The 24784-nt window shown below is 38.9% G+C and overlaps 1 protein-coding gene across 5 annotated transcripts; it reads right to left on the bottom strand.

The window, feature by feature from the left end:
- Nucleotides 1–841: 841 nt before the first annotated feature.
- Nucleotides 842–23460, bottom strand: LOC102049452 (solute carrier organic anion transporter family member 1C1-like). 5 transcript variants are annotated; one of them, XM_027797376.2, is made up of 16 exons: nt 23374–23435; nt 23198–23275; nt 21012–21157; nt 20244–20385; nt 20001–20133; nt 18435–18565; nt 18070–18216; nt 13468–13566; nt 12473–12709; nt 11159–11323; nt 9629–9824; nt 7097–7262; nt 5338–5519; nt 3840–3904; nt 2549–2666; nt 842–1766 (listed from the first exon to the last, which is right to left on the bottom strand). In XM_027797376.2, the coding sequence occupies exons 3-16, from the start codon at nt 21120–21122 to the stop codon at nt 1544–1546; spliced, it is 2115 nt and encodes a 704-aa protein (XP_027653177.2). In that variant the 5' UTR covers nt 21123–21157; nt 23198–23275; nt 23374–23435; the 3' UTR covers nt 842–1543. The 5 variants fall into 5 exon arrangements, with proteins under 5 accessions (XP_027653177.2, XP_027653178.2, XP_005433719.2 ...); XM_027797377.2 differs by lacking the exon at nt 23198–23275 and adding an exon at nt 22543–22599; XM_005433662.3 differs by lacking the exon at nt 23198–23275 and having other exon boundaries at nt 23374–23460.
- Nucleotides 23461–24784: the final 1324 nt, after the last annotated feature.

The raw sequence follows: 24784 nt of genomic DNA, 5'->3' as shown, positions 1-24784 counted from the left end.
TCTTTTCAGGCCTAGATGCAGCATGGATATCATCTGTACTAGAGAAGCTTTTATTCCCGTTTCCTTATAACATACACTGCTTCCCCATAACTGCTGGCAGTTTATAACCAGAACTGTGATTGTGAAAGACGTCTAAACTGGTCTAAGCTAGTCATTGCTTTTAAGCAACAAAATGCAAACAACTCCATCCCCAGGCCAGGATATGAAGAACTTACTTTCAGTGAGTACCACATCAACCCTTTTCCCATTCCTGTTCTTGCACTTACACAGTGCAGATGGTAGAAGAAAGGTCAGAAAATCATTAATATGGAGAGTTTCTCTCTCTCTAGCTCTCCAATCTGCTACTTTCTCAGGAAAAGTGTGATAGATTTTCTTTAGTGTAGTGCCCTCTTCCACGTCCCAAGGAAGTTTAAGATAAGGAAAGAAGGTTTGTTTCCTAGTTTTAGGCTTGTGCACAGAACTGCAGGGAGTAGAGACACCCTTCAGAAAAAAAAAAAAAGCAAAATGGCTGTGAGATGGAAACAAAACCTACAGTGATCTTACCAGACATGTTTTCTCCCATTGTGAAGGTACACCATGAGGGCTGTCAATGAAATACCACACCTGAAGTATTTTTAGAGACTCTTTTTCCTAGTAATGGCTGTTAGAAGCATCCTTATTTAAGGTTCTTTCTGAAGTAAGATATCTGTGGAAAGCTGCGAATTTGCAAGTTTTCAGTACTGTATTTCAAGGCTTACTGGAGGTTCCTTAAACAGGAAGAAAATCTATATACATGTGGTATTATCTATATACATGGTCATTAGGATTAAAATGCCCCTACAAACACACTAACACAAAAAAATTAAAGAAACTTAAACACCTAACACTTTATTGCATCAGCTCAGAGTAATTTTACTCAAACCCAATACTGAGATGTGCTGCAAAATTAATATACCACTTTCTTTTGTTTGCATTACATTTTGATTGTTTAATTTGTTCAAGCCAAATCCCAGAGACATCGTGCAGTTCTTGATCAGAGGGTGCTCACCAATGGCCCCGGGGCTCTCACCTGAGCATGGGCCATGGGACCTAGCCCGGAACAAGGAGCTCTGGCCATGAACCACACAGCAAAGGCTGTCAGAGCAACTGGGCAAGTGTAACTCGATTTGCTATTTAGAGCTGTAGGACTATATACAAAGCAGGAGTACCTGAAATAGTCAGTGAAAAATGGAAAAGCAGCTTACTGTGGATATCTTCTTTTTAATTTTTCAATCATAATCAAACTTGACACTTGAAAAATTTTGGCTAGTCCTACTGTTGGTCTAGAAAAGGACTGAGAGCAAGAGAATGGGAGAGTTCCCCAAAATTTTGAAAACCTTTCCTCTCTAATGTTTCAGATGAGGAAAGGAAAAGGATAGGGTAAAGCCAATTAAAAGTCAACGTTTCAAAAATATTTTTTGAACCCCCAAAATGTAAACTAGCAGTTGAAGTCAGTAATTAGACACCTGTTGTGTTTAGAAAAACTGAAGCATTGGCAAAGTTATGAAAAGACCTTGTTTCTTTCTCACATACAAGTTTCCTCACTCTCCTCTGAGATTCTTGCACCAGGAAGAATTTCTTTTTTGTTGTCAGTAGCTGATTCTTTGCTGGTTGGTCTTTCTATATTCTTAGTATCTGTCATCTCTTTGCCATCTGGTTTGAAGCGTTTCGTTATTAAAACACAGAGTACTATGTATAAAAGACAGCATCCTGCCCGTAGTCCTGCAATGAGGCCAAGATAGACATTTCTAGAAAACAAAAAGGTGAAAAAATATGTTTATGTCAACAAAACCTGCCAATTCTGAGTGGAACCAAGCAAGATATCAAATACACCTTGGCAAAACCATCTGTTCTAAGCCAGGTATTGCTCTGCGTTTTAAGGGATAACAGACAGAAAGCAAACAATCTCATGGTATTTAGCCCCAGGCAGGTTCTAATCTGGTCCTATACTCCTAGCAGAAAAGCTTCCTGTCTGAAGAGTTCTCCTGTTCAGCAGGCTGTACTGTAGGGCTGGGACAGGAGGAGCTGTACCAGCCAGGGTTTTTTGACTGTTGTCTCAGCCTTTCCCCAGCCCCCCACTGGCAGCACTCAGTGGTCCTGGCTGCAGCTCTCCATGCACCACCAGTCACTTGGATCCCCTCCTCAAGTGGATTTTGTGACATGTCTTATACATTAGGAAGCATAGAAATGACAGATGAGGAAAAGCATCTTCAGTGCTACACTTACTCCATGTTTTTTCCAGTTTCCCACAAAACCAAAGCATCACGGAGTTATTCAGTGCACTAAGGCTTCAGTAAAGGAACTCATTCTGGCGATGTAAGACTGTACTGCAATGTCATATTTCAAATTGAATAAAATTATTTGGCTTATTTGATCTATTAAGGGCTAGTAAAAATAAGGAGTTTTGGTGATTTTAGTATCCTAATCAGAGTATTGACAATTGACTTGGGTAAAGTATACCTTGGTCCTTGGTGACCAAAGCTGCCTCAGAAGTCAAATTCCCAACCCTTTACCAAAGGTTTTGGCTTACCTGAATGCTTTCGTATCATATACCCGGCAAGATCCAGATCCCCCACAGTTCTTTGTCCCCCATTTCAAGCAGGTCTCATCTATCAAGGCACCAAAATAAATAGGGGCTGGGAGTCCTCCTGCAAAAAAAAATTATTACATCATCTCAGACATGAAGATCTCAGCATTTAATGCCACAGCAAAGAAATGAGGAAATGGATCTCAGGGTTTCTGAATTGCAGTTGCATAAAATGGGACTGAGCATCCAGCTCCAGCTTTGAGATTCCAAGATTTGTTAAAATATTTAAATAAGTACCTAAAGGTAGCTGAAAGGATGGAAGATTATAGCATTATTATATTCAGTGAAGAAAATGTTAGTAATTCTACTTTAATAGCATTTTTTTTTTAGATTTATAACTTTTGTTGTTTAAAGAAATAATATAACCAACATTTCTTTTTCAGTCCCCTGTGTGGAATTATGTGCCATGACATATTAATATTTATGTATACTAATGTATCTATTCAAGTATTACACAACAGTTTGCCATTAAAAACGGTAAGCTGAGTACAAAGGTCTGAAATTAAGTACTTGCTCAAAACCAACTAGGTAATAAGTGTATTTTACTTCTGTAGTACAGGAAGAATTCCTTTTAGACAGTCATAACGCTTTAATATAATTAGCAAGCTGTTTCAGGGGTAATGTGCAGTTTTGTGAAGAAAACTATTTCATAAAAGCACAATATAGATTCTCCACAGCATTCAGCTGAAATGTGGAGATTAGGAGAGACATCCAAATGATTACTTGGGTTTGTCTGCGTGGGGAAGATATAAAAAAATCAGCAAACAAGTGAAGATAAGGCAAGTTTGCTCGAGGCAGAACAGACTACATGTCCGAAGACTTGAATGATTATTTATTGCAGATAAACACAAGAAAGAAAATAATAGGCAGAGTACATGGTAGCTCTAAGTGAAAAATGGTCAGCAAAAGGGAACACAGTTGTTAAAGATACCCAGATTGATCAAGCTCTGGTAGTTGTGTCCGTGAATCAAACCCCAAAAATTATGATGAAATTTCCTTCCTCTCCCTGATTCCTTTGCTGCATAGGAAAAATTCTGAAGAGATAATCATACTATATAATTACATACCAGGAAACATGTAGTAACCTCCTCCAAACATTTTGAAATGCATAGTCTGATTACAAAGAAGAAGAAAATTTCTTTTATTCTCATCTGGAGCAAGGACATTGCACTGGCATGCTTTGGACTATCTCTTTGACTACATACTTGGATCCCACAAAGAAAGGAAGTTTTACCTAGTACTCTACCACCTAAAGTTTCAATCCCAACAGCAAAGGATTTCAGGTCTGGTGAAACAGATCTAAAAAGGAAACAAAAATAGTACAATAGAACAATAGAACAACATAGCTATATTCATGCTGTGAAAATCTGCACATGCCCCATTGCAAGAGTACTGTGGCTTACCTAGCATAGCTCAGTTAAACCCTAACTAAAAAAAATTCACCACAGTTAAAGTTCAGATGTGGAGCCTCCTTCCATTAACAATGGATGAGGTCTCATTGAAATACATGGGATAATCTACAGAAACTGATCTTGAACCAAAGAGAACTGATTGTAAACTCTTTTGGGAGAAGATGCACAGGCAAATTAGAGTGAGCCAACTAAAAGTAGGCAGCTCATGTCCATAAGCTAAGCTCCAAGAATCAACCTTGCTTTAGAAGGGGCTGTATTGTGCCGTGGTGAACAGAGGGAACAAGGGTGTGCAATCTTTACTAGCTACATGCAGGTAAAACCCGCCTCTGCCTTTAGTGTTCTGCAGAGGCACAGTGAATGTGAGTTACCTGGCTACAAAATCACCTCATTCCTACTAGTGGAGAAACGGTCTGTGCCCATCAGATGAATTGGAAGAGCTGATAAAAAGCAGAGGGGAGTGCTGAGCTGGCACAGGAGCAGGGGGGAGACTCGCTATGGCCAGCCCATTTCCTGAACTGTTTGTGCATCGGTATATTGTCTTTTCAGCATTAACATGAAAGGCTTGTCATTATACACATTACTGTTCTGAAAACTGCCCAGCAAAGTTAGCCTTGCCCATAATCCAGGCATGCCGTAAGAACAGCTGCACTTAGAAAATATTTCAGAAGAACCAGCAGCTTATCCAAGAGAGTTATCTAGTCATGTGCACTGCCTACTGAAGATTGCAATTCATCTGCGAGCGCGAGTGGAAAGAAACTTCCACGCAAAAGGCACAGAACATTGCCTTTTCTTCCAAGTGTAAAACAGCAGCGCTGCTTTACAACCAAAGGAATTAAAACAAAAATATTGCTGACATAGTTCTGTTTATACCAGCTTGACAAAAAATAGGAATATCAGACTTCTCACAACACAGAAAACATTGTGAGGCAACAAGGCAACAAAGGTGAAAGTTTTTCTCCTGAGTAATGTGAACAACATAGTCACCTTCGATATGGGTTAGCACCACATCTTATTTCGAGTTCATCGCTCTCTTAAAAACACCCCCGTCAATGGAAGTGAAAACTAATGTTCAGGATCAGCATAAGGCCCATTTACTTCATTACCAAAGTATCTACTAAGCCTCAAATTGGAGTTAAATTGGTGGGCAGGCATTTTGCTTTCTGTGCCTCTGAACAGACCTGGATTGCAGAGTACAGGCAAAGACTCAGGGCCCCAGTTTGACCAGCATGCCATGCTTAACAATAGGAATTAAATGGTAGACACCATATTCTATTTCTCTTTCCCCAAGCTCTATGGTCAAGGTAAGGTAAAGTATTTCACCTAAACATAATCATGTATGTAGGAGTGCCTCCTAAGCCTAAAATAAATGCACATGCAGTCTGTAATGCTAAAAAATAGGGAAATGCTTTGGTACAGCTTTCTCTTTGGCATTGTCCCAGAATTGCAGAGGAATTGCCAAGCCCATGCTCTTGTACTTCCACACAGCTGCAATTGTGAAACACCTGAAAGGAGATGAGAAGAATAATTTATTTAATCAGAATTCATTTAATCAGAATTCAGCTCACAAAACTATTTTAGTAGCTAGATTTCTCGCTCCCTGTAACAGGCGGGCTCTTGTTTACACTGAAAGAACCTCCCTAATCATCTCCACAGACTGATGGCCAAGTTCATTGGTATGCTCCAGCCACTCTGAGCTGCTCCAGAGTCACAAAGCAACTGTGATTCTAGTTTCAGCCATGCCATTGCTAGGACAAAAGGTGCTCTGCGTATGCTTAAAATGGGTCAAAGCTATAAAATTCAGCCATTCTGTTCAGGAGTCCTCTGAAGTAGATGAGTAACAATAAAAAATATATATGTGGATCCAGAAATGCAAACATGTGTATCTACCATTATGTATCTAAAACAGCATTTGGTGCTGGATTGAGAGCAGGCTGTTTCATAGCCTTTGAATTTAGCAGGAGACATGGGTTTGAAAACCAATTTCCCTGAAGTGAAGCACGAGAATGTTGATGGGATATATGAATAGAAGCCTGGAAGTGTTGCTTGTCTTTTTCACTGTTGTTGCATGAAGACAATTCTGCTTCTGCCAGAAGACATGATCATCTGCACACACTTTTTGAAACCTACTGTTTTTAATGTTCTTGCCCAGGTAGGAGCGCTTGAAGTCCTAGAAATGGCTTTGCTGATGATACACTGAACAAAATGGCCAGATGCATATTTACAGAACTATTGGCTGTACAATTTAGTGCTTTGACTTGCTTTCCTGAGCTAAGGCAGCTCAGGAAAGCGGGCAATTCCAGTATGATCTGCAACAGTTTGCAAAACCAGCACTCATAATTTTATACAGGTCTGCTGCACGTGAGTTAACACCACAGGACTTTGCTAGTATAACAACAGGACTAGTAAAGGTCTTCTAAAGCAAACCCCTCTTGGCTGTGTTGTACCTACACAGTAAAAGATTTACTGAGAAACTTAAAGCTGAATTTATGGTCATCTTGCTGAGAAGCAAATAAACTTTAAGAAAATCTAAATTAAATTTTAAAACAAAAGCATTCAAGAAATGTAAGTTCAGAGCCTGAGGTTTTAATGTCTTTCCTGAATAGCTCATTTACCTCATGCCAGCTCTTTTAAAAACCCTCCCTGCAACCTTGTACTGAGTTTCTATGAGGTTAAAACATACAGAAGGGATGATTGTGTCTACAGCATTTCTTAATCACAAAGCCAAAAAATTAATAGATGGAGAAATCTAGCTGCTACATCTATAATCATAAAATCATAGAATAGTTTGAGTTGGAAGGGACCTTTAAAGGTCACCTAGTCCAACCCCCCCTGCAATAGCAGAGACATCTTCAACTAGGTCAGGTTGCTCGGAGCCCAGTCCAACCTGACCTGAATGTTTCCTGGGATGGGGCATCCACCACCTCTTCAGGCAACCTGTTCGAGTGTTTCACCATCCTCACCGTAAAAAAAGTCCTCCTTATACTAGTCTAAATCTACCCTCTCTTAGTTTAAAACCATTATCCCTTGTTCTACCACAACAGGCCTTACTAAATAATCCTCTATCCACCTATATATTTACCATATTCTTTCCCATCCCAGTTGATGATTTACATCCCGCAAAGCAGGCTGTCATGTAAGTGATCCCATCAGCCCCACATACAGGGTCCCACTGATCCAGCTTGCAGCTGCAGTCAGCATTGCAACTGGCCTTGAAGCTGTTTTTGGGGAAGGAAAGATGCTTTAATCTGGAGGAAAACAGAAAGAAATGAACAAATTATTTAGTCAAATTATACAGTTAAGCAAAATATCAGTGAGTAGGCAGGAAAAACATGGGAAAAGTGAAGCAATAAACATGAACAGGTATCTGCTACTAACCAACGGACTGTGAAGTTGTCAAAGGGAGACTAAGCTAATTTCAGCTAAACCAAAGCTCTCCTGAGATTTTTCATAAAGCATTACCATTTTGATCAATTGTTGCTGAAAAGGCACTCACAAACTAGGTATTCTTGGGTGAGAGGGAATATTTGGTATCACTTTTTCACTTGAAAACTCAACCCAAGAAAAAGAAATTCATACCTAGAATCTCTTATCACCTGCAGACTGGCCATGCTTTTGCTTAGTATTAGCTGTCCTACCATATCTGGGTGCCAGAAGTGGTGATGTAAAACTACATAAAACTACAGTAGCAATTAGTCCTTGACATTTTTTTCACTGGATCAGAGCCGCTTAGTAGAAACTAAAGTTGCATGAGTCTGAGTGAGAAGTGCTGCTTCTGTCTGAGCTCAGACCACATTCAGCAGCAGCAGCAGCCCTGCACCTGGGATGGGCTTGTTCCCCGTTTCTTATCAGATCTCGTTCCTTGTTGTATATTATCAAGGACTTTCATAGCTTCCACTTTTACCAACATTTCTGTAAGAAACATCAAAATCAGGCCCCAAGGAGTTAATCTAAGTGGATGACAACTAGAATTGAGAATTTACAAAGTGGACGGCAATGCTGAGGGCATGGTAGCAGGGCTCAGTTTTCAGAAAGTGTTAGAAGTCCACCATCGACAAATCACCCCGGCTCTGAAGTCACTCACATGATAAAGGAAAAATTGTTCAGGATTTGCCTTTTCTTCCTCTTTACCCCTCAATCCAAAACACACCTCAAGGGGGTTAGATTTCCCCTAAGTCTTTTAGAGGGCAAAATAACTGGGGGGGTGTTTAGCCTTCGTTAGGCTGTTGCTCATCTTCAGACTACAAATTGCTGAACAGGTAAAACAGTATGTCAGTGGCTTAACTGGAGCAATCCTAGCACATGCTAAATTCTCCAGTCTCCGTTCTCCTGGAGAAACTGTAATTGCCCTTTCAGTATTTGCTGTTCTGATGTTTCTGCTTATTTTTAATTCGCTTTACAGCATGATACTGTTGCACTCAACCAGAGTTCTCTCTGCTGTGAAGTCCTCTAACATCTTTTATGTAACTAACCAGAAACTGAACCGGGTGTCAAGTTTGCCAAGACAACTTAGATATTTCCCCGGACATAGGCTCAGTTTCAAAAAACACAGGAGTGCGTTTCTGTCTGAATTGAAAATCTAGCAAGCCCTGCTGGATTCAGTTTAATCCTTTAAAATCCCTTGAAATTTGTTGGATCAGACTGAGCTAAATTTAAACAGTAGGCAATTGTGGCAGGCTGCTAGAGTCCGAAAAATGTTCTCAGGAAAGCACGACCATGGTCCTGGTAAGGGAGGAGAAACACCTGGCTGGGCAGCACACACTCCTGACATGAACAATTTCTACCTCCCAGCTGAGAAAATGGACACAGGCAGGTCAGCAGCTCCAGATACCCAGGGAGGCTGGTAATGCCCCACGCAGGCTGATAACTACTGATCTAGAGGATGGTCCCTTCTAGAGTCAAAGCCATTGAGGGACTACGGGGAAGACACTTCCAACATTTTTTTTTATATCCCACTCCCTACACGGTAGGAGGAGACAGGCTTTAAGTTGAAGCGTTGAAATAGAATATAAGAATTTAATTTGCCTGTGATTAATTTCATCTTAATTAGTAATTTGCAAGAATGTAGAGGTATATTGTCATCAATATGCCAATTGCCAGCAATAAACAATTTAGAAAAAGAAACGTCCACTTAAAACAAAATTTGAAGAACAAAACTGGGATATTCTGCCCTTCCCCAACACCAGGTATCATTTCAGCCTGACAAGTCTATCTCAAAACCTTGTATTTTCTTGTGTGTATCACCGACAAGGGAGTTGTAAAACGATATAATCTCAGTAGCTCCACTCTAACTGAAACCACACTGATTCACACTAGCAGATGACCTAATACAGGTCAATTTCTACAAAAACATTGTTGTCTTTAAACAGACACATATATTAATTTTTTATGCAAAAGGATTTAGAATTATGCTACAGCAAATCAACAGAGAAGATATGTTTCAGAACTCATCCAAACTCAAAACAAGAAGTTTTCTAGAATAGAAGGTTTGTAGTCCAAATGAGATTAAAAACCCTGATTGTTTGTGTGAGGAGGGGAATACAGGTGCGTGCACCATGTTCTGCATGGGGCAGGAAGCAACCATAAAACATGACACAACCAAGGGGATACAAACCCAGAGTAGGGCACTGTCAAACCAGCCACCTGGAGCACCTCACAACTGCATATAAAGTAGAAAAGGTTTAACAAATAGGCTGCTATAAAAGTGATGCATGCAAACTTTGCCATTTTAGTTATGTGGAGTTTGAATTTCTTGATCAGAAAGCCTCCTAAAAACATCCCCAGGATTGTGATGGGTAAAAGTATCACACCTGCAAATAGAAGGTAATGAAATGTTAACCTCTGTCACTTGCATTGACACTTTTTAGAATAAATATCTGGTTTTAGTAGTTTCCAAAATATCAAATACTGACCTATTTTCAGACTTATCCTTGAAGGTTCTGACTTTCTATTACTATTAAGTAATTTTACTTACTTCTTCATTATCTTTCAAGTCATGTTATGGCTTTAAAAAGCTTAATGCCTCAATATTCCCTGCCTTTTTACTGTACTGTTTTTTGTATGTATACAGATATAATCAAATCTATACAAGTGCCTGTTAGAAACTGGAGTAAATGAGATAGATGTCTTAGCTCATGGGCATTTCTTGATCTAAAATCAAACATTAAACTTTCTGAAAGTTTCAAAAAAAATAATTCTCCAAAACAGAACATGAAAGGAAGCAATGTCTGGTTTTGCATTGGATTCCACTTTGCTCTGAGAGTGAATAACAGAAAGATTTGCATTTAGATTTAATCTCTTCAGCATTTCACAAACTCCAGCCCTAATATTTACATGCTAAATTGAGACCTTTTACAAGGTATTATTGTGAGCAGTTTGCCTTTCTCTGTGTGTTTGTTTGGGGGTTTTTCCTGCCTCCAAAAAAAGACGAAAAAGTAAGTTATTCCCCCATTTGTACCTGATCCGAAGCAAAGCAGCATGCCTTCAGATTAAAGTACTGGAATAACAATTCTACAATGACCTCAAACATGCTGCTTTTCTTGCCAGGTTATGAGACCATATTAATCACAGTAAGATTAATATAGTTTCAACATTCTTTTTTTGTAGAACATTACAAAGAACTTATTTTGAGAGAACTGGTAAATAGAAAAAGAGCTTTGAGCTCAATGAAATTACTCAGAATTTTATATTTTGGTTTCTTATTGCTTATAAAATTTGTATTTGTAAACAAAATGGAACATTTATACCATAATGTTATTCTGACAAGGAAAAATCACACATTTCATTAGACATGTTCTAAATTAAATGTTTTTTTCTTTTAGTTGTTACGTATTGCAGTTTATGTGTGGGTTTTGTTCAAGAAAACAGACACATTCATAACCCAAATCTCACTGAGAAAAACTTCAGCCAAAAAATATCCACCCAGTTCTAATAATCCTCTAGCTCACTAATTAGGAACACTGGGAAAATTAACACTAAAATCAACATCCATTTTCAAAATATGGTAGGAAAACTAGTAAACCACTACATACTTTTCTTTAACCAAAAAAGTTCACAGAAGCACCTTCTGTGATTCTAAAAGGAATCAAAATAACAAAGAAAAGCTTCCTTTTTGACACTGGGATTTAAAAAGACAGGTACCTACCAATTAGAAAGATGGCTCTTGCCACTGATAAATTAAATTGCTGCTCCATAAACTTTGTTTCATAGGTTATCAACCCAACAAGAGAATTGTACTGCAGAATAGTGAGGAAGATGTACACCAGGAAAACTGGATTTCCAAACAGCTTCTTTAGAGCTGGGAAGAAATCTGCAATGGAGAGGTATATGCTGTACACCCTGCTAAACACAGAGAAGAGTTGTTTTGACATCCTTTGGATAACAAAACTAACTTTGATTTAATTACTGGCTGATATTGCAGGTTAAACACATGCTTGCTCGAGGGGGAGTTTTCTTCATTGCCAGCACATGACTTACAGGAGCAGCAAGGTTGAATGGCACTGTGGATGCTGAACTGGGAATCAGAAATGCTAGATTAGCTCATGTGTGACACAGGACTGTTAATCAAAGGCACTAAGGCTTGCAACACTGATTTTCAGTGTCTGTATAGGGCAGTGTCCCCAGAGGATCACTGACTTTCTATAATGTACTAAATGAAAAGTTTGGTGTCTAAAGCAGGAGCCTCCACAAACCACACAGGAGTCCCACATGAAGCTGATATTCAGAGAAAGGAAGCACCTGACCTAAAAAAAAAAGGCTGGAACCTTTCCTGACACCCTTGATTAGAGTATCTAAGTCCATGAAATTAAAGTGAAGACAAAACCTGCATTTAGCTTGCAGGCTGGCTGTTGGCACACTTGCCTAAAAGATGACAGTTCAAAACACATCCGCCATAGCCACTAAGGGGTGTACATGCATGCATACATATGAATAAAGCCCTTGAGGGAGTCCAGCAATGGGTAGTTGGGTCTGATATTTCCTGTTTGAGGTTAATTTAGCATCACTGAACTCATATACAGGAGCTACGAATCCATTGAAATACCTCCCCCAGCTGATCCAGTACTTGGAAACAGTTTCCCTCCCACATGTTGACCTCAGTGAAGCAGCAACCTGTTGCCTGTGGACTGGTCATTAATGAGGGATGGGATGCTTTCCCCCTTCTTCCTTCATAATCATAGGATTGTAGCTGTAACACATCATATGACAACTACTGTGTTGAACTAAGAATCTCTGCTGCTCAAAGCAACAGCATGAGCTTTTTCCAGCTGCCTGACATGAGAGGACTGAAACACACCCTTAGCATGTAATTCTAATACTAAAAATTAAAAAGAGGATTTTTGTTCATCATTTGCTCTGCAAAAATGTGCATTTTTCTGAGGGTTGTGCAAATCCGTGCTCAGCTCGGAATGAACCCAATACAGAGAGTTCACATGCAAACATTTGGGCAACAATCTTTCACCTTTTACTGCCTCCGAGAACTTTAACTGCGGCTGAGCTGGGGGGTCTGTTTTACAGTGATCTCCTTGAATAGATATATGATTTATCTTCAGGTTTTCTTTCTCTCCTTCTTTTGGTAAGGAGTAAGGCAAAAACCAGAAAGGCAATGAAGCAACAAAGTTGACTGCTCCACAGAGAAGCAACCCAAGCCACCAGGCACCAACCCAACGGGTATCCTTAGGATTTATGCTGATGGTATCTATAAAATACAGAAAGACAGGAAAATAGATTAAATATCATGCAGAGCACTTAAATCTACTCTAGCTATCCTTATATGCATTGTTTAAAGACCAGAACAGAGGTGATTTATGTTTCATATGAGGAATTGAAATGTAGCTAGTATCAGATCAGTCCCATGCAGTCAAAAATAGATCTCTCCATTTAGAGCCATGGAGATTTCCTTGCCACAATCTTCCAGCACTTTCTATGGGAATCAGTGACAGCAAGAGAGCCCTTCACCACCCAAAAATAATTTCCCTTTCTCAATTTCCTCACTGTCCCCTCTTCCTTTCATTCCCAAACTCAACAGTTTTTCCTTGAAGTTCCTCAAATTTTCCCTGGGATTAGAGACTTTGCTGCATGATTTTTAAGAGAACATAATTTTTGCCAAGTGTTGAGAGTGTCCATGAGCAAAGGCCTTTCGCTGTTCCCTCAGCGTCGGGACGGCCTCTCATTCGCTCGTTTGTTCTCAGCTGTGCAGCAAGGGTGTAACAAGCGTGTGCACAAGCATAAAGAGGTGCAAAATTTTTCTTCAGTGGGGACAGGCATCTTGTATCAAGGGCAATCACACTACAATGCTGCATATATTAAAATGTAAATAACACCAGCTTTTGAGTAGGAAAAGTTTTCTAGAGAGCTCCCCTTTTTGATGTAGTGTACTGGGAAGGTGCTTCTTGGCACACAGGTGCCCGTATCCAGCCATCTTCGCAGTTAGTGCACCACCCCACGGTCTCTTACCAATGTCCACAACACCAATGTCAACCCAGAGGCTGGCACAGAAGGACCCAAGCAGGAAGCCCAGGGTCGGCCCAAACATGCCGGAGGACCTCACCAGGCCTGTAAGAGAAGGGAGGCAGCACAGGAGAGTGAGAACAATGCTGCACAGAGAAACACATCTTCTTCTCTGAGGGTAAAGAAAGGAAAGAGGAAGGACAAGACAGAAGAGGGGCACAGGCCATTAGGGGATGTCTACTGGCAAGTTTCTGAACAGCAAGAAGATAATCCATAAACTGCCAACACGCTAGCTGCGTTGTGGAAGCGGGCTCCTTCACCTGCACAGGGCTTTGTTGATGCATGGTCTCATGTGGAGCCCCACAAGAATTTCATTGCAAGATTGGTGTCTTGGAAGAAATAGGAAGAAAGACAATAACATTGCAATGATTTTCATCCCTCCTCCTACCTACTTCTCTCCTCAGATGTTTGTAGTTGTGTTGTTCAGCTTGTGGTGATTAACAAACGAACATACAACTCTAGACCCGTTGGATCTATCATAGGCCTACCTGCAGCTCTTTTTACAGCTTGCATGATGTTCTGTGATTGTAGAAGTCAGGAAATTTTCCTGTAGTTGCATTCAGGTCCCTAGTTTAATTTTCAGTAGCAATAGTTGATCTGACGATGTGCGTATAAGAAGGCATCTTTGCGTTTTGGAGTCACATTAGGATGACAGGGACAATAAAAGTGAGCGGACATGGAATTAGGTACAGGACCCTGAGAATATTTTCAGTAGGCAACAAGGAGATATAAGCATCCCTGTGTGTAATCAAAGTTCATTAGAAAGAATCTTTTTGGATTCAGAATGAACAAATCAGCTAACTGTTGTGTTAATACGTATTTATGCAGCTGTAAAAAGAATCAAGAAATCTAGTGACCAGGTAATGACCTCTTTGAAACCAGCTTTCAGTTTTGCTGCTGGCCTCACTGAGGCTTCCATTTCCTGCTCTGTCTTTACTTATAAAGGAGATAACATGGGATCACAAGAAAGTGGGATGGCCCTAGAGGCAAATAATAAGCTGTGAAGGCTAGTAGAAACCTAGGAAACTGGGACTGCATTTTGCTGACAGGGTATGTAGATACAGTGAATTTTGATTTTGGTGACTGCTGTTGGTAATCAACGTAAAATAAAATACCCTCAAAATAATTCAAACACAGGTCCTCACGTTCCCTTGTCACTTGTGTTGATCCGTTGAAGTTTAGTTGTAAGGGGGTAACAGTTTCAAAAAAAGGTCAGTGATTTGGATTTCTGAATTCCAGCATGGAACTGCCGCCTAGGAGCTGTTCAAAATTGCAGAAGGCTTAATTCTCTTTGAAAAAATTGAATTCTTGACCAAGTGCTTGTCTGTTCTTGCCTACATTCAGCACTATGTTCTGTAAACACTACTGTGTTTTTCTACTGCAGAGATTTTTCTCCTGTTGGTTTTGCAAAGAGTCTTCTGAATATAGTGCTTGCTCAGCTTATGATCAAGCACTACTGTAACAAACTCCTACAGCAAAATTTAATCATACAATTTTTTGTCTTTGCTTCATTGCTCCAATTGCATATTGCTTTCACTTAGTTTTCTCATTTTATTTCATTAGTCTTTTAGACTAAATTCTGATGCTTCCAAAATGACTGACTTCTACAGAGTCAGGATTTTGACACTAGAAGGCAGGAATTAGCTCTTTATGTTTATTTATCAGTGAGTCTAAAGTAGAACTTACTACTCAAAACTAGACAAGCTCATCTCCAAAGTTCAAATACTCAGTGGCAAATTTCAAAAATAAACACATAAAAAACAGCACACCCATACCAATGGCCTTGTGTAGTCTATGCAGTATATTTCTTTAAGCTATTAGATAAGCTATTCGATAAGCTAAGAACCATAAGGCAATAACTTTGCATATGTATAGTTTTTAAATTAAATTTCACACTTGCATACCCTTCAAATTCAAGAATGACTTCACTAAGATAATATGCTTGTATTGTGATAAAACAAAACCAAATAAGTTCACTGTGATATTTTCTCAGCATATTTTTCCTTCATAATATTTCTTCTTTGTAATTAATGAACAGACTAAACCACAAAGCAAAAATCATACACGCTTGTCAGTTAATCAGCTGCTGCATATTGAACATAGCTCAGCTAAGCCCTTGTATTGATGAGTAATTTGGCACACCATAACAGGTATTAAAATTTCCAACATACATTGGCTTCAGATATGTTTCTACTGAAGCCATGGGTTCAATAGATACAAGATTATATGCTAGTGCTCAACTCGATGAAATTTTATTCATTCAAAACCTCTTCTTTACTGAGAAACCCACGGAAGTTAAATACTCATTAAATATATTTAATTGTTTATTATACCTCTTACATGGTAAGTCTGATGGCTACTGCCATTAATCAGCCATGTCAACATTCAGTTTCAAAGCAAACCAGAAATTCTTAAAAATTGGCTGCTGAAATTATATTAGTATAGGTGCAACCCTCTTATGTTTGTTGGCAACACTTCTATAGGCACGTAAACAGAAGCTGAACATCTGAAGACCATAAAATAGCTAAATAAACTAGGTGCTTAGCATGGTGCAGCATTTATGGAATAACCTCTCAGTCAGAGCAGTTGGCCTCAAAGGTCACTCCAACAAGGTCCTCTCAGAACAAAGCAACCACTGAGATCCTAAGATTCCTGACCCTTGCCAAATGCCAATTGGATTTAGACACAGACTGAGATCATTATAACTTACAGTCGTACTGAGTAGAGACCCTACACAGAATTACTTCTCAGGACTGTATATGGCGTACAGTGCATTGTACCACCTCAGGACTGTGTTGATGGCCTGGTAGAACTAAGTAAATTAAAAAGGTTCTTTTAAACTCAGTCTGAAATCTATAGAATTTCCTGAAAACAAATCAATTTCCTGTCTTACAGAGTTCTACAGAAAAACTACAGTCCTCTACTAAATTCCATAAAGCATCTTAACAAAACCACTAATTTTACTTTTCTGTTCCTTCCTATGGCCACTCTGGTTTTATTGCTGTAAAATTGTCATTTGCACTATAACTCTGCCAAAAATAGTTAAAAGGATTATATTAACACTCCATAAAAAGCTGTGTCTGCTTCAAAATAATTTACGTTCTTGCTCAACAAAACATCTAAGGGCAGGAGAAAAAGGAGAGACAAGAAGGTGACACTTCTTGCTCAGACTCAAGTAATAAGATCAATGGTCAAAATTCATCAGCAAGGCTTGACTTTTTCATTATAGGACTTTTTTTAATGTGTTTTACAAAAACACTAATCTTAAACTGATTCAGTCAATTGTTAAAAAAATCAGATATAGAAAACAACTAAAACTGGTCAAGAAAAGGAGTTTCAGCTCTGTGGAAAAGACTATTTCAATATTTACTTTTTTTGCAAATTGGGTCAGTCCATCAAAATGGTGTAAGAGACTGAAAATGGCTTTTCAGACTGTTAAAATGCAACATTTTGATACTTGTAAACAAAATACTTCCTTTCACTTGCATGACCGAAACAAATTTTCATTTTGGTTGAATCCATACTATTCTCTGTGTCTATTTTATATTTTTAATCTCACTTCCCCAATAGCCTCCAACCTGTCACGATCTCTCCCAGACCAGATTCTGACAAGAAAATATTTCAGCTGGACTTTTTTGAATACCTTTAATTAGAAGCTCAGAGGTGATTTCACATTCTTTGAATAACTGCTGAGTGGAACTTTTTTTTTTTGTCAGGTCCCTTCACAATACTTTGTTCTCTTCAGCCTGCAGGTTTCCTCATCCCCTAATGAAGGCATTTGAAATGACCTTACCCTGTAGCATTACATACTGAGCTCTTCCTAAAACTGTGTGTCTTACTGTCTTTATGACCAATTCAATTTCATCAAGTTTACTTCAGGCAGCAGTTCTGACCTCCCTCAGCCATGCAAATACTCCATGTTATTAAATCAGTTTGGCAAGAAATTAATTTGCTTGGGTGTAAGTCTTGGTGTTTGGGCAACAACCTATCTTCCATCAAAACAACAAAATTTCAGTTAGAAGGAATTTGTTACAACACCCTGGCAAAGGTTTGTTTGTTCCTTTGGTAACGTGAATTTAAAAAACTTTCATTAGGAAGTGTGCTGCATGTGAAATTCAAAAAGTCAGGTAGAAGCTTCTGAAACACGTTTACATTACTGTGATTACTTTACTGATCCTTACATTAAGGATCATTCTCTTATCTGTGCTAGTGATTAGAAATAATTTTATCCTCTGAAGCTGCGGTACTGAAGATGATATTACAGACAAGACAGACATGACTTCTCACTTTGGAGAAATGACTATTTTGTTATGCTTCTCTTAATCACAGAGAAAACTGGCACATGTAGCAGCAGCCACTTGGGGAAAGCAAAAGGAGCACCTGGGAAATATCCTACAAAAAAAACCCATAAGATCTCTTTTGTATTGTTTTTTTTTGTCTCTGTACAACTCAAAATTATCCAGAATAGAGCAGATGATAGATTTTCTTGGCTACAGGAATGTCAAAGAAAAGAATGTTTAGCGTAAAACCCACTCATTTGCATATTACCTATGTAAAATGCTGAGTTTTCTTCTTTAGAAAAATCATCAATGTATGAAACACCCAGTGGCATAACTGGTGCTTCCCCAATTCCACGTAAAAGGTTCCCCATCAACACAAAGAGCCACAGATAGGAATTTGTTGTTTTCTCACATCCTGCAGGCCATAAACATTTACATTTCCGTGAACATAATTCTGACAATACTTTATTGCAACAGAAAAATAACATAAAATATGGGGATTTGCAATCATTATAGCATGGGTTTGTATATACCATGGTTTCTAACAGGCGGTTTACTGCTTTCCAGTAAAAGAGAGCATATAAAACGGGGACAAGCAGAAGAAGGGAACCCAGCATCAGAGCTTTTGCTTACCAAAATTTTTCATTGTGCTGAGAGTTTCTGTAGCATCTGTGACTGGATGGCCCTCAGACGGTGCTGGGGAACAAGCTGATACACTTGTAGAGGAGTTGTCCACAGTAACAGTTATCCTTTCATAATTATAACTGGAAAAAAAACCTATATGAACTACAACTGACACATGAAAGACTGCTTTGCAGGAAGCGTGTATGAGCCTTGTGTTCATATGTATTCATTCTTGATAGATGCAGGCAAAGCGGAGAGGCAACCCATTTCCAGTGCTTTTGCTTAAAAAAAAGATAGGTATCTTCATACCTTTTTTCAAATTGCTCTGATCATTCTAACCCGAATATTTTCTTTAGCTTAAGAGTAAAAAAGCTGTTTCCAGGGCTTAAGAGATCATTCTTTAGAGTGAAGGACAGAGGCAGAGTCCATCCACATCTGTCTACATACAACAGTGTTGATGTTTTTCTATACTGGCACCAGTTTCTTACCTATGTGACAGACATGTAACAGAGATTTCTGTGCTAGTTTTAGCCTATCTGTGTCTATAAAGAGATTAACACAGGCTGCAGAACACACGTGTTTGTCTGTATTTAGGCAGCCAGCTACTACAGCAACTCTGCTAAGCAAATTAAAACCAGCTTGAGTACATTTACGCTACATTGCTATAAATGGAGAGCAGATATTCCCTCTGACTGTGCAGTCAAAAGGTAACCTTTAATATTGTGATGGATGACAGTGAGGTCCCCACTGCCACTATGTTTTGTTCAGTGTTGTGGAGAATGGGTAATCTTCAGAACTCGGCCATGAGCTTGGATTAAATCAGATATTTCCATAGTTCTGCGTCTGGCCTGTGCTGTCTCCCACAGTGCAGGTTCCCAAGCAGAGCAAATGACTGTGGCCACTTCCCATATCATGGTCCTCACATACAATTCCTTTCATGCCCTCCTTTTCACAGGTATTGGTCTTGGAACTAAAGAAGATGCACAAATAAATTCTAATTTTTGAGGGGAAAAAGGGGTTTTATTTTCAACTACTATTCAGTAAGGATGCCAAAGGATTGTAGAGGTATGAACTGCTTCTAACAACAATGTAAGCACTAAAGCTTAGATGTAAAGGTGTATTTAGATACTTAACTATCCCTGAGTTCAGCGGAAATACGTACAAATCTGCATAATTTTGAAGAGCTTAGCATGAATAGCCACCATGCAGAAAGCAACCTGTTCCATCAATATCTCAGTACAGTCCATTTAAGTATATATAAAAAAAAGCAGAACAGTTGAAAAAAACCCATGTGTCTACATATATGTACACTGCAGGTGAAAACTTCAACCTGCTTTATCCCTAATTATGTATAAGTTCTGTAGAAACCTGAGGTTTCTGTCTTACTTAACTATAGAAAGAGGTAAGCTTTCAGAGAGGAAATCAGAAAGCCAATAATAAAAAATCCACCTATTAAAACCTTCCTGTTATCTGGAAGAAACTACTATTGTCAAGCTTTTAACTCAGGTGTAAGATTAAATAACACTTCATATGGTCAAATTTAATTAGTGCACAACGTGAAAGCTCTGTATTTACCGTCCCATTAGGAACTGAGGCAACACTGACAAAAATGCTCCTAAAGACATGATGAGACATCCAACAGCAATTACTTTTGGTCGATGAACTCTTGGTCCAAGGTAGCTCACCAACACCATTACCATTAAGTTACCTGTATCAACAAGAGAGAGAACCAGTAAGATTACAAAAAGAGATATTTTTTTAAGGGGGAAAATATATTAAGAAGCAGTATTTATCCACTGTCAAAGAAAGTACACTTACCTATCTCAAAGCTGCCATCAATAATGCCAACAATTGATGATGAGATTTCAAATCTCCTTTCAATTTGACTAGACATGCTCTTCATGTAGCTTCCAGAAAATCCTTTGGCAAAAAAGGAAAAAGCTAGAGCTCCAAGAAATATCTGAAGAGAGAAAAGAATTGAGTTTGCAAAGAAACAATTTTTTCTTCATGGCTGGAACGCCTGAGCAACGTACTCAAGAAACACAAAAATCTAAGTTCTGCTTTCTAATTCTCTGTGCAGAGATTCTTCCTATTGTTTTCATTAAAACAGAAGATTTCACTTTCTCTTTCAGGGTGGCCTCCAAAGCCTCTTCTACTGCAAAGAAAAAGAAAGTTGACACTGATTGTGTGCACCTTCTACCTTTCTACCCCGTACTGTTTTAGCTGTTTCCCCCCTTAGGGAAAACTTTCAGCATAATGTTGTTCATTACTGGTACTATTATTACGGCATGTCTTGTTCCTCCTACTTGTTCTGTTCTAAAAAACATGGATAAAAAGATAAAGCTGCAGCTACCACTATGACTACAGCACACCTCTAAATGATTCATTAGTAAAATATGGCCTCACTTTTTAACTTCTCAACACATTTACTGACTGCTGTGTGCTTGGAATCACAACCTAGAGCATCGTTTCTAACACATGTAGTGTCAAACAGTGTCATACAGAACTAACTAAATTTTGATAGAACTTCAAATTATCATTTTCAGTATTCCAGAGAAAATATGTTATGAAGGCTCCTCTCCATACCTTTAACTTTGAACAATTATGGCACACGCTTTTGACAGGAACTGTGCTGCCATCGCTGTCCTGGAAGAGTGACTTGCCTTTAACTTCACCAGCAGTGTTTGGCCTGTCCATGGTTTTCCTCCCCCAGATCTGAAATATAGGTCTTCCTGTTTGGAAAATATCACTATGATTAACTATTATTTGCATAAGAATAAAGGTTCCAATGTTTTTCAGCATACTAGACGGTGAGACATTATTTGAGATGCCTACACATTGACACCTTTTCTCAGGAAGGTTGTCAAACAGTGCTCAAAGTGTCTTTGTAATATGCTGAGGATTGATGCACCTGCTTTGTGGAGTCTGCTGTTTAAAATACTTCAGGAACTTCTTGGATAAATAGAAAATTTAGACGTAAATGGCTGACAGTTTTTAGAAATCTTTGCAGAGAAGGAAAGTCCCTAGGAAGCTGGAGGTTAAGAGGTTATGTCAGAGAATCACCATGCTTGAACCAATTCTTATATTCTCAATATCCGCTTTCGATCACTGTTCCAGGCTAAATAGACCTTTGGTATGATCCAGTAGGCTTCTGCTATTCTATTATATTTATAAGGATTTTCTCTAACTGCATAATCTATGAATTTGCAGTAATACTGAACAGCAAGTACTCTGTACCATCCTGTCAACATTCCTAAAAACATTATTTATCGGATAAATGTTTGTAGAATCAGACCACAAATAACGACTGAGGAGAAATAGGGTAGAGAAGAGATATGGCAGGTGAAGATGTTATTAGGGAAAAAGAGGGCACTGATTAAAAGAAACCAATAATTACTATCTTTAAGTCCACAAGTCTCCACGAGTTCCTGCAAGATAGATGATAAATATAGCTATTTCAATGAGACTGCCAAAGTTTTCCATTTAAAAATTGGCTCTGATATAACAAGTCATCTTAGTTATGTTGGTTGATGTAGACTGAGCTGATTGGGGAAACCAGCTAGTACAGAGAGATCTGGAATGATAACAAGTCAAAAAGAGCTATTGCCAAGTTCCTCTGTTGGAAAACCAGTGCAGTAGTACCGAAATCAATTAGTTAGCTTCAATATACACTGGCACATGTATTAGAGGAATATAAAGGAACGTAAGTCAAGAAATTGGCCTGTAACATTTCTCCCTGCAAGACAGTGGGATCTTAGACATCCCACTCTATTTAATTCCTCTGGGAACTTCTGGAAGCTCCCCTCCTGCAGGCCCCAGGGGCCAGCTGACCCATGAGCAGAGGCCATTTAAGTGTTACAAAGGATTTCGACACCAGGGGTGTTAGTGCTGTGGCAGGGTCCTGGGCTAACCCACAATGGTCACTCTGTTCCTCTGGAGAGCTCAGTTCTCCTAAGCAAGATGTCCAGGAGCAACCTGGACTCCTAAGAAATGTCTACCCATGCCCAGAAAGGACAACACTCTCTTAGCAATCCAGCAGCCCCCCAAAAGTTACTCCTAATGATTGCAAATAAGCTTTAATGGCGAATAGAGATATAAAGCCTCATAAGCTCTCTACCTTAATTTTTTAGGTTTTAGTTCCAAATCCTACTCAAGTGGGATCCACCAAAAGTGACTATAAAAAGCAAACACATGTATATTTCAGTGATCCACATATGACATTTCTAAAGGGACCTAACCTTCCTTAGACCATCTTCAGCAGCTCTCAAATCAAAAAACACTGAAAAAAGAAGTTATAGATAATTAAATTATGGTACCCCAATATTTTCAGGATGGGAGTTGAAATACAGAGTTCTCTAAAACAAATACATTCTTTATTGATTTGTATTTTGCTGATGATTAACTTTGTGAAACATCTGACTGTTAAATAAACAGTATTTAAATGAGTGACGTGGTTTTCTTTTCACAATATTTAATGTTATGCTGCCACCCTAATAACCTACCTTAAACTTAAAAAAAGTGTTAAATTGTATAAATACTTCTCTTATGCATAATGAAACAATATTTTCCATAACAACTCTATAAAAATCTGAACTTTGGCAAACCAATGAATCATTGACATCAGTGGTATTTAAAATTAAATTAAGCAAGAAAAATAAGAAAAGACAATTTCTGACAACTTTTAATTAAGAGTAAAGAATAGGTTTTGTACAGTGGGATGCTTTATCACAGTGCTTATCCTTTAAAAAAATATCTAATTTGCAGATTTTTACCTTTGCACTTTACATAATCTCTTTCAAGTTTAGTGACACTGAGATGTACAAAAAGGCTAGTCTATCCTGTGCTAGCACCTAACAATGAAACAAACAAACAAACAAACAAAATGGAAAGAAGCAGGAAGTTAGTGGAAGTGGGAAGAGACAGCAAGAGGCAGAGAGAGAAAACTTACTTTGTGTCACTGCGGTGTCAGACTGTTTCTTTCCCTGCCCTAGGGCTTTCAGGCTTGAAGCCAGTGCAACGTCACAGCAAAAGCGCTGCCTACTCCAACAAGGGGAGCACTCCACTGCATTTTTTTCAAACCTTGGATTTCCTTCTTGTAGTGACTGCAAAACTTGCCCACAATCACCGATACAAAAGCTTTGCAAAAGACAGCAGGTTTCTTGTGTTGTCATTACTTTGGCAGCCTACCTGCCAGCACACTAGTGGTGCCAGTCTCTGCCAGCAAGAACAACTTAATTTCTTTATTCTTTTTTTTTTTTTCCTGAAGTCTAAACACTAAAGTTGCTTTAAGCACCTCTCCAAAGGCGACTTCCTACCATCCACCTAACAGCCATGGAATGGCTCACTTCACGTACAACAGCCCTGAGAGAGCAGGCTGTTTTCCCAAGCATCTTACCTGCAGCCTCAGTAGCTTGCACTTCTTGGTGCCTTTGACAAGGGTCAGCAGAGATACTAAGGAATGACTTAGCTCCTCAGAGGGCATGAATTGCATATTGACATCTGTCAGTTTTTGGTACTTCTTTGGGACTTCTGTGTCACAATCCCAACACAGAGGTGCAAGTGGGCTACACCCTTGTGGAGACCTAAAAGAGAAGCGGATGGCCCCAGGAAATCACAGCCTCCCTTCAGACCCCCTGTCTACTATAAATCAGGATTATTTAACACCACAGACAGTTCCTGCAGGTGCCAGCAGGAGATGTGAGATGACACAGCTGTCCCTCCAAGCCAGCTACACACTGGCCAAAAAAAAAAGAGTGAGCGTACTACCCACAGCTAGCCCAGCTCTCGCATCCTAACAAACCACGAGTATCAGCTCCCACATGTAACAAGGCAAATACAGAGTACAAATCTGCCTAATCTGTGTCTTTTCTAGAGAACACTCCAGTACAAGCAACAATTCTGGCCCAGAAGTCATTCCAGGTATTATCAACAGAATCTCAAGTAATGGGTTTTGGTCATCTGGTTGCATGTAACTGCATGGTGCTTGCTTTTGCAGAAACTTGAATTACAAAATCAGATTCATTCCTAATTAAAGGAACATTCTAGTGATTTCTAATTATAGAAAAAAAAAGTTTTATCACTCCAATAACTTCAGGAGCCTTGGAAGGAAAAAGCATTGTCCCACCATCCCCTTACTTTCCAGTGGAAGGTAAACTCCTGAAACGCCAACTTTGACAAAGTCTGTATGAAAAGCCTTGATAGCTTTTTCTGTATAAAAATACATTAATAGATTTGCTAAAGATTAAATTAACTCAATGAACTACATGGAAATGTATTACTTAGTCATGGAAGCTAAAAGAAATAATAAGCTTGCTGAGTCCATAAATATGCAAGTTCTCACTTTCCCCTGAAGCTTGATA

This window comes from Falco cherrug, chromosome 5, assembly GCF_023634085.1.
Source record: "Falco cherrug isolate bFalChe1 chromosome 5, bFalChe1.pri, whole genome shotgun sequence".
Lineage (NCBI taxonomy): Eukaryota > Metazoa > Chordata > Aves > Falconiformes > Falconidae > Falco > Falco cherrug.
The sequence above is the reverse complement of the archived record's forward strand: the minus strand, read 5'-3'. Positions and strand labels throughout refer to the sequence as shown.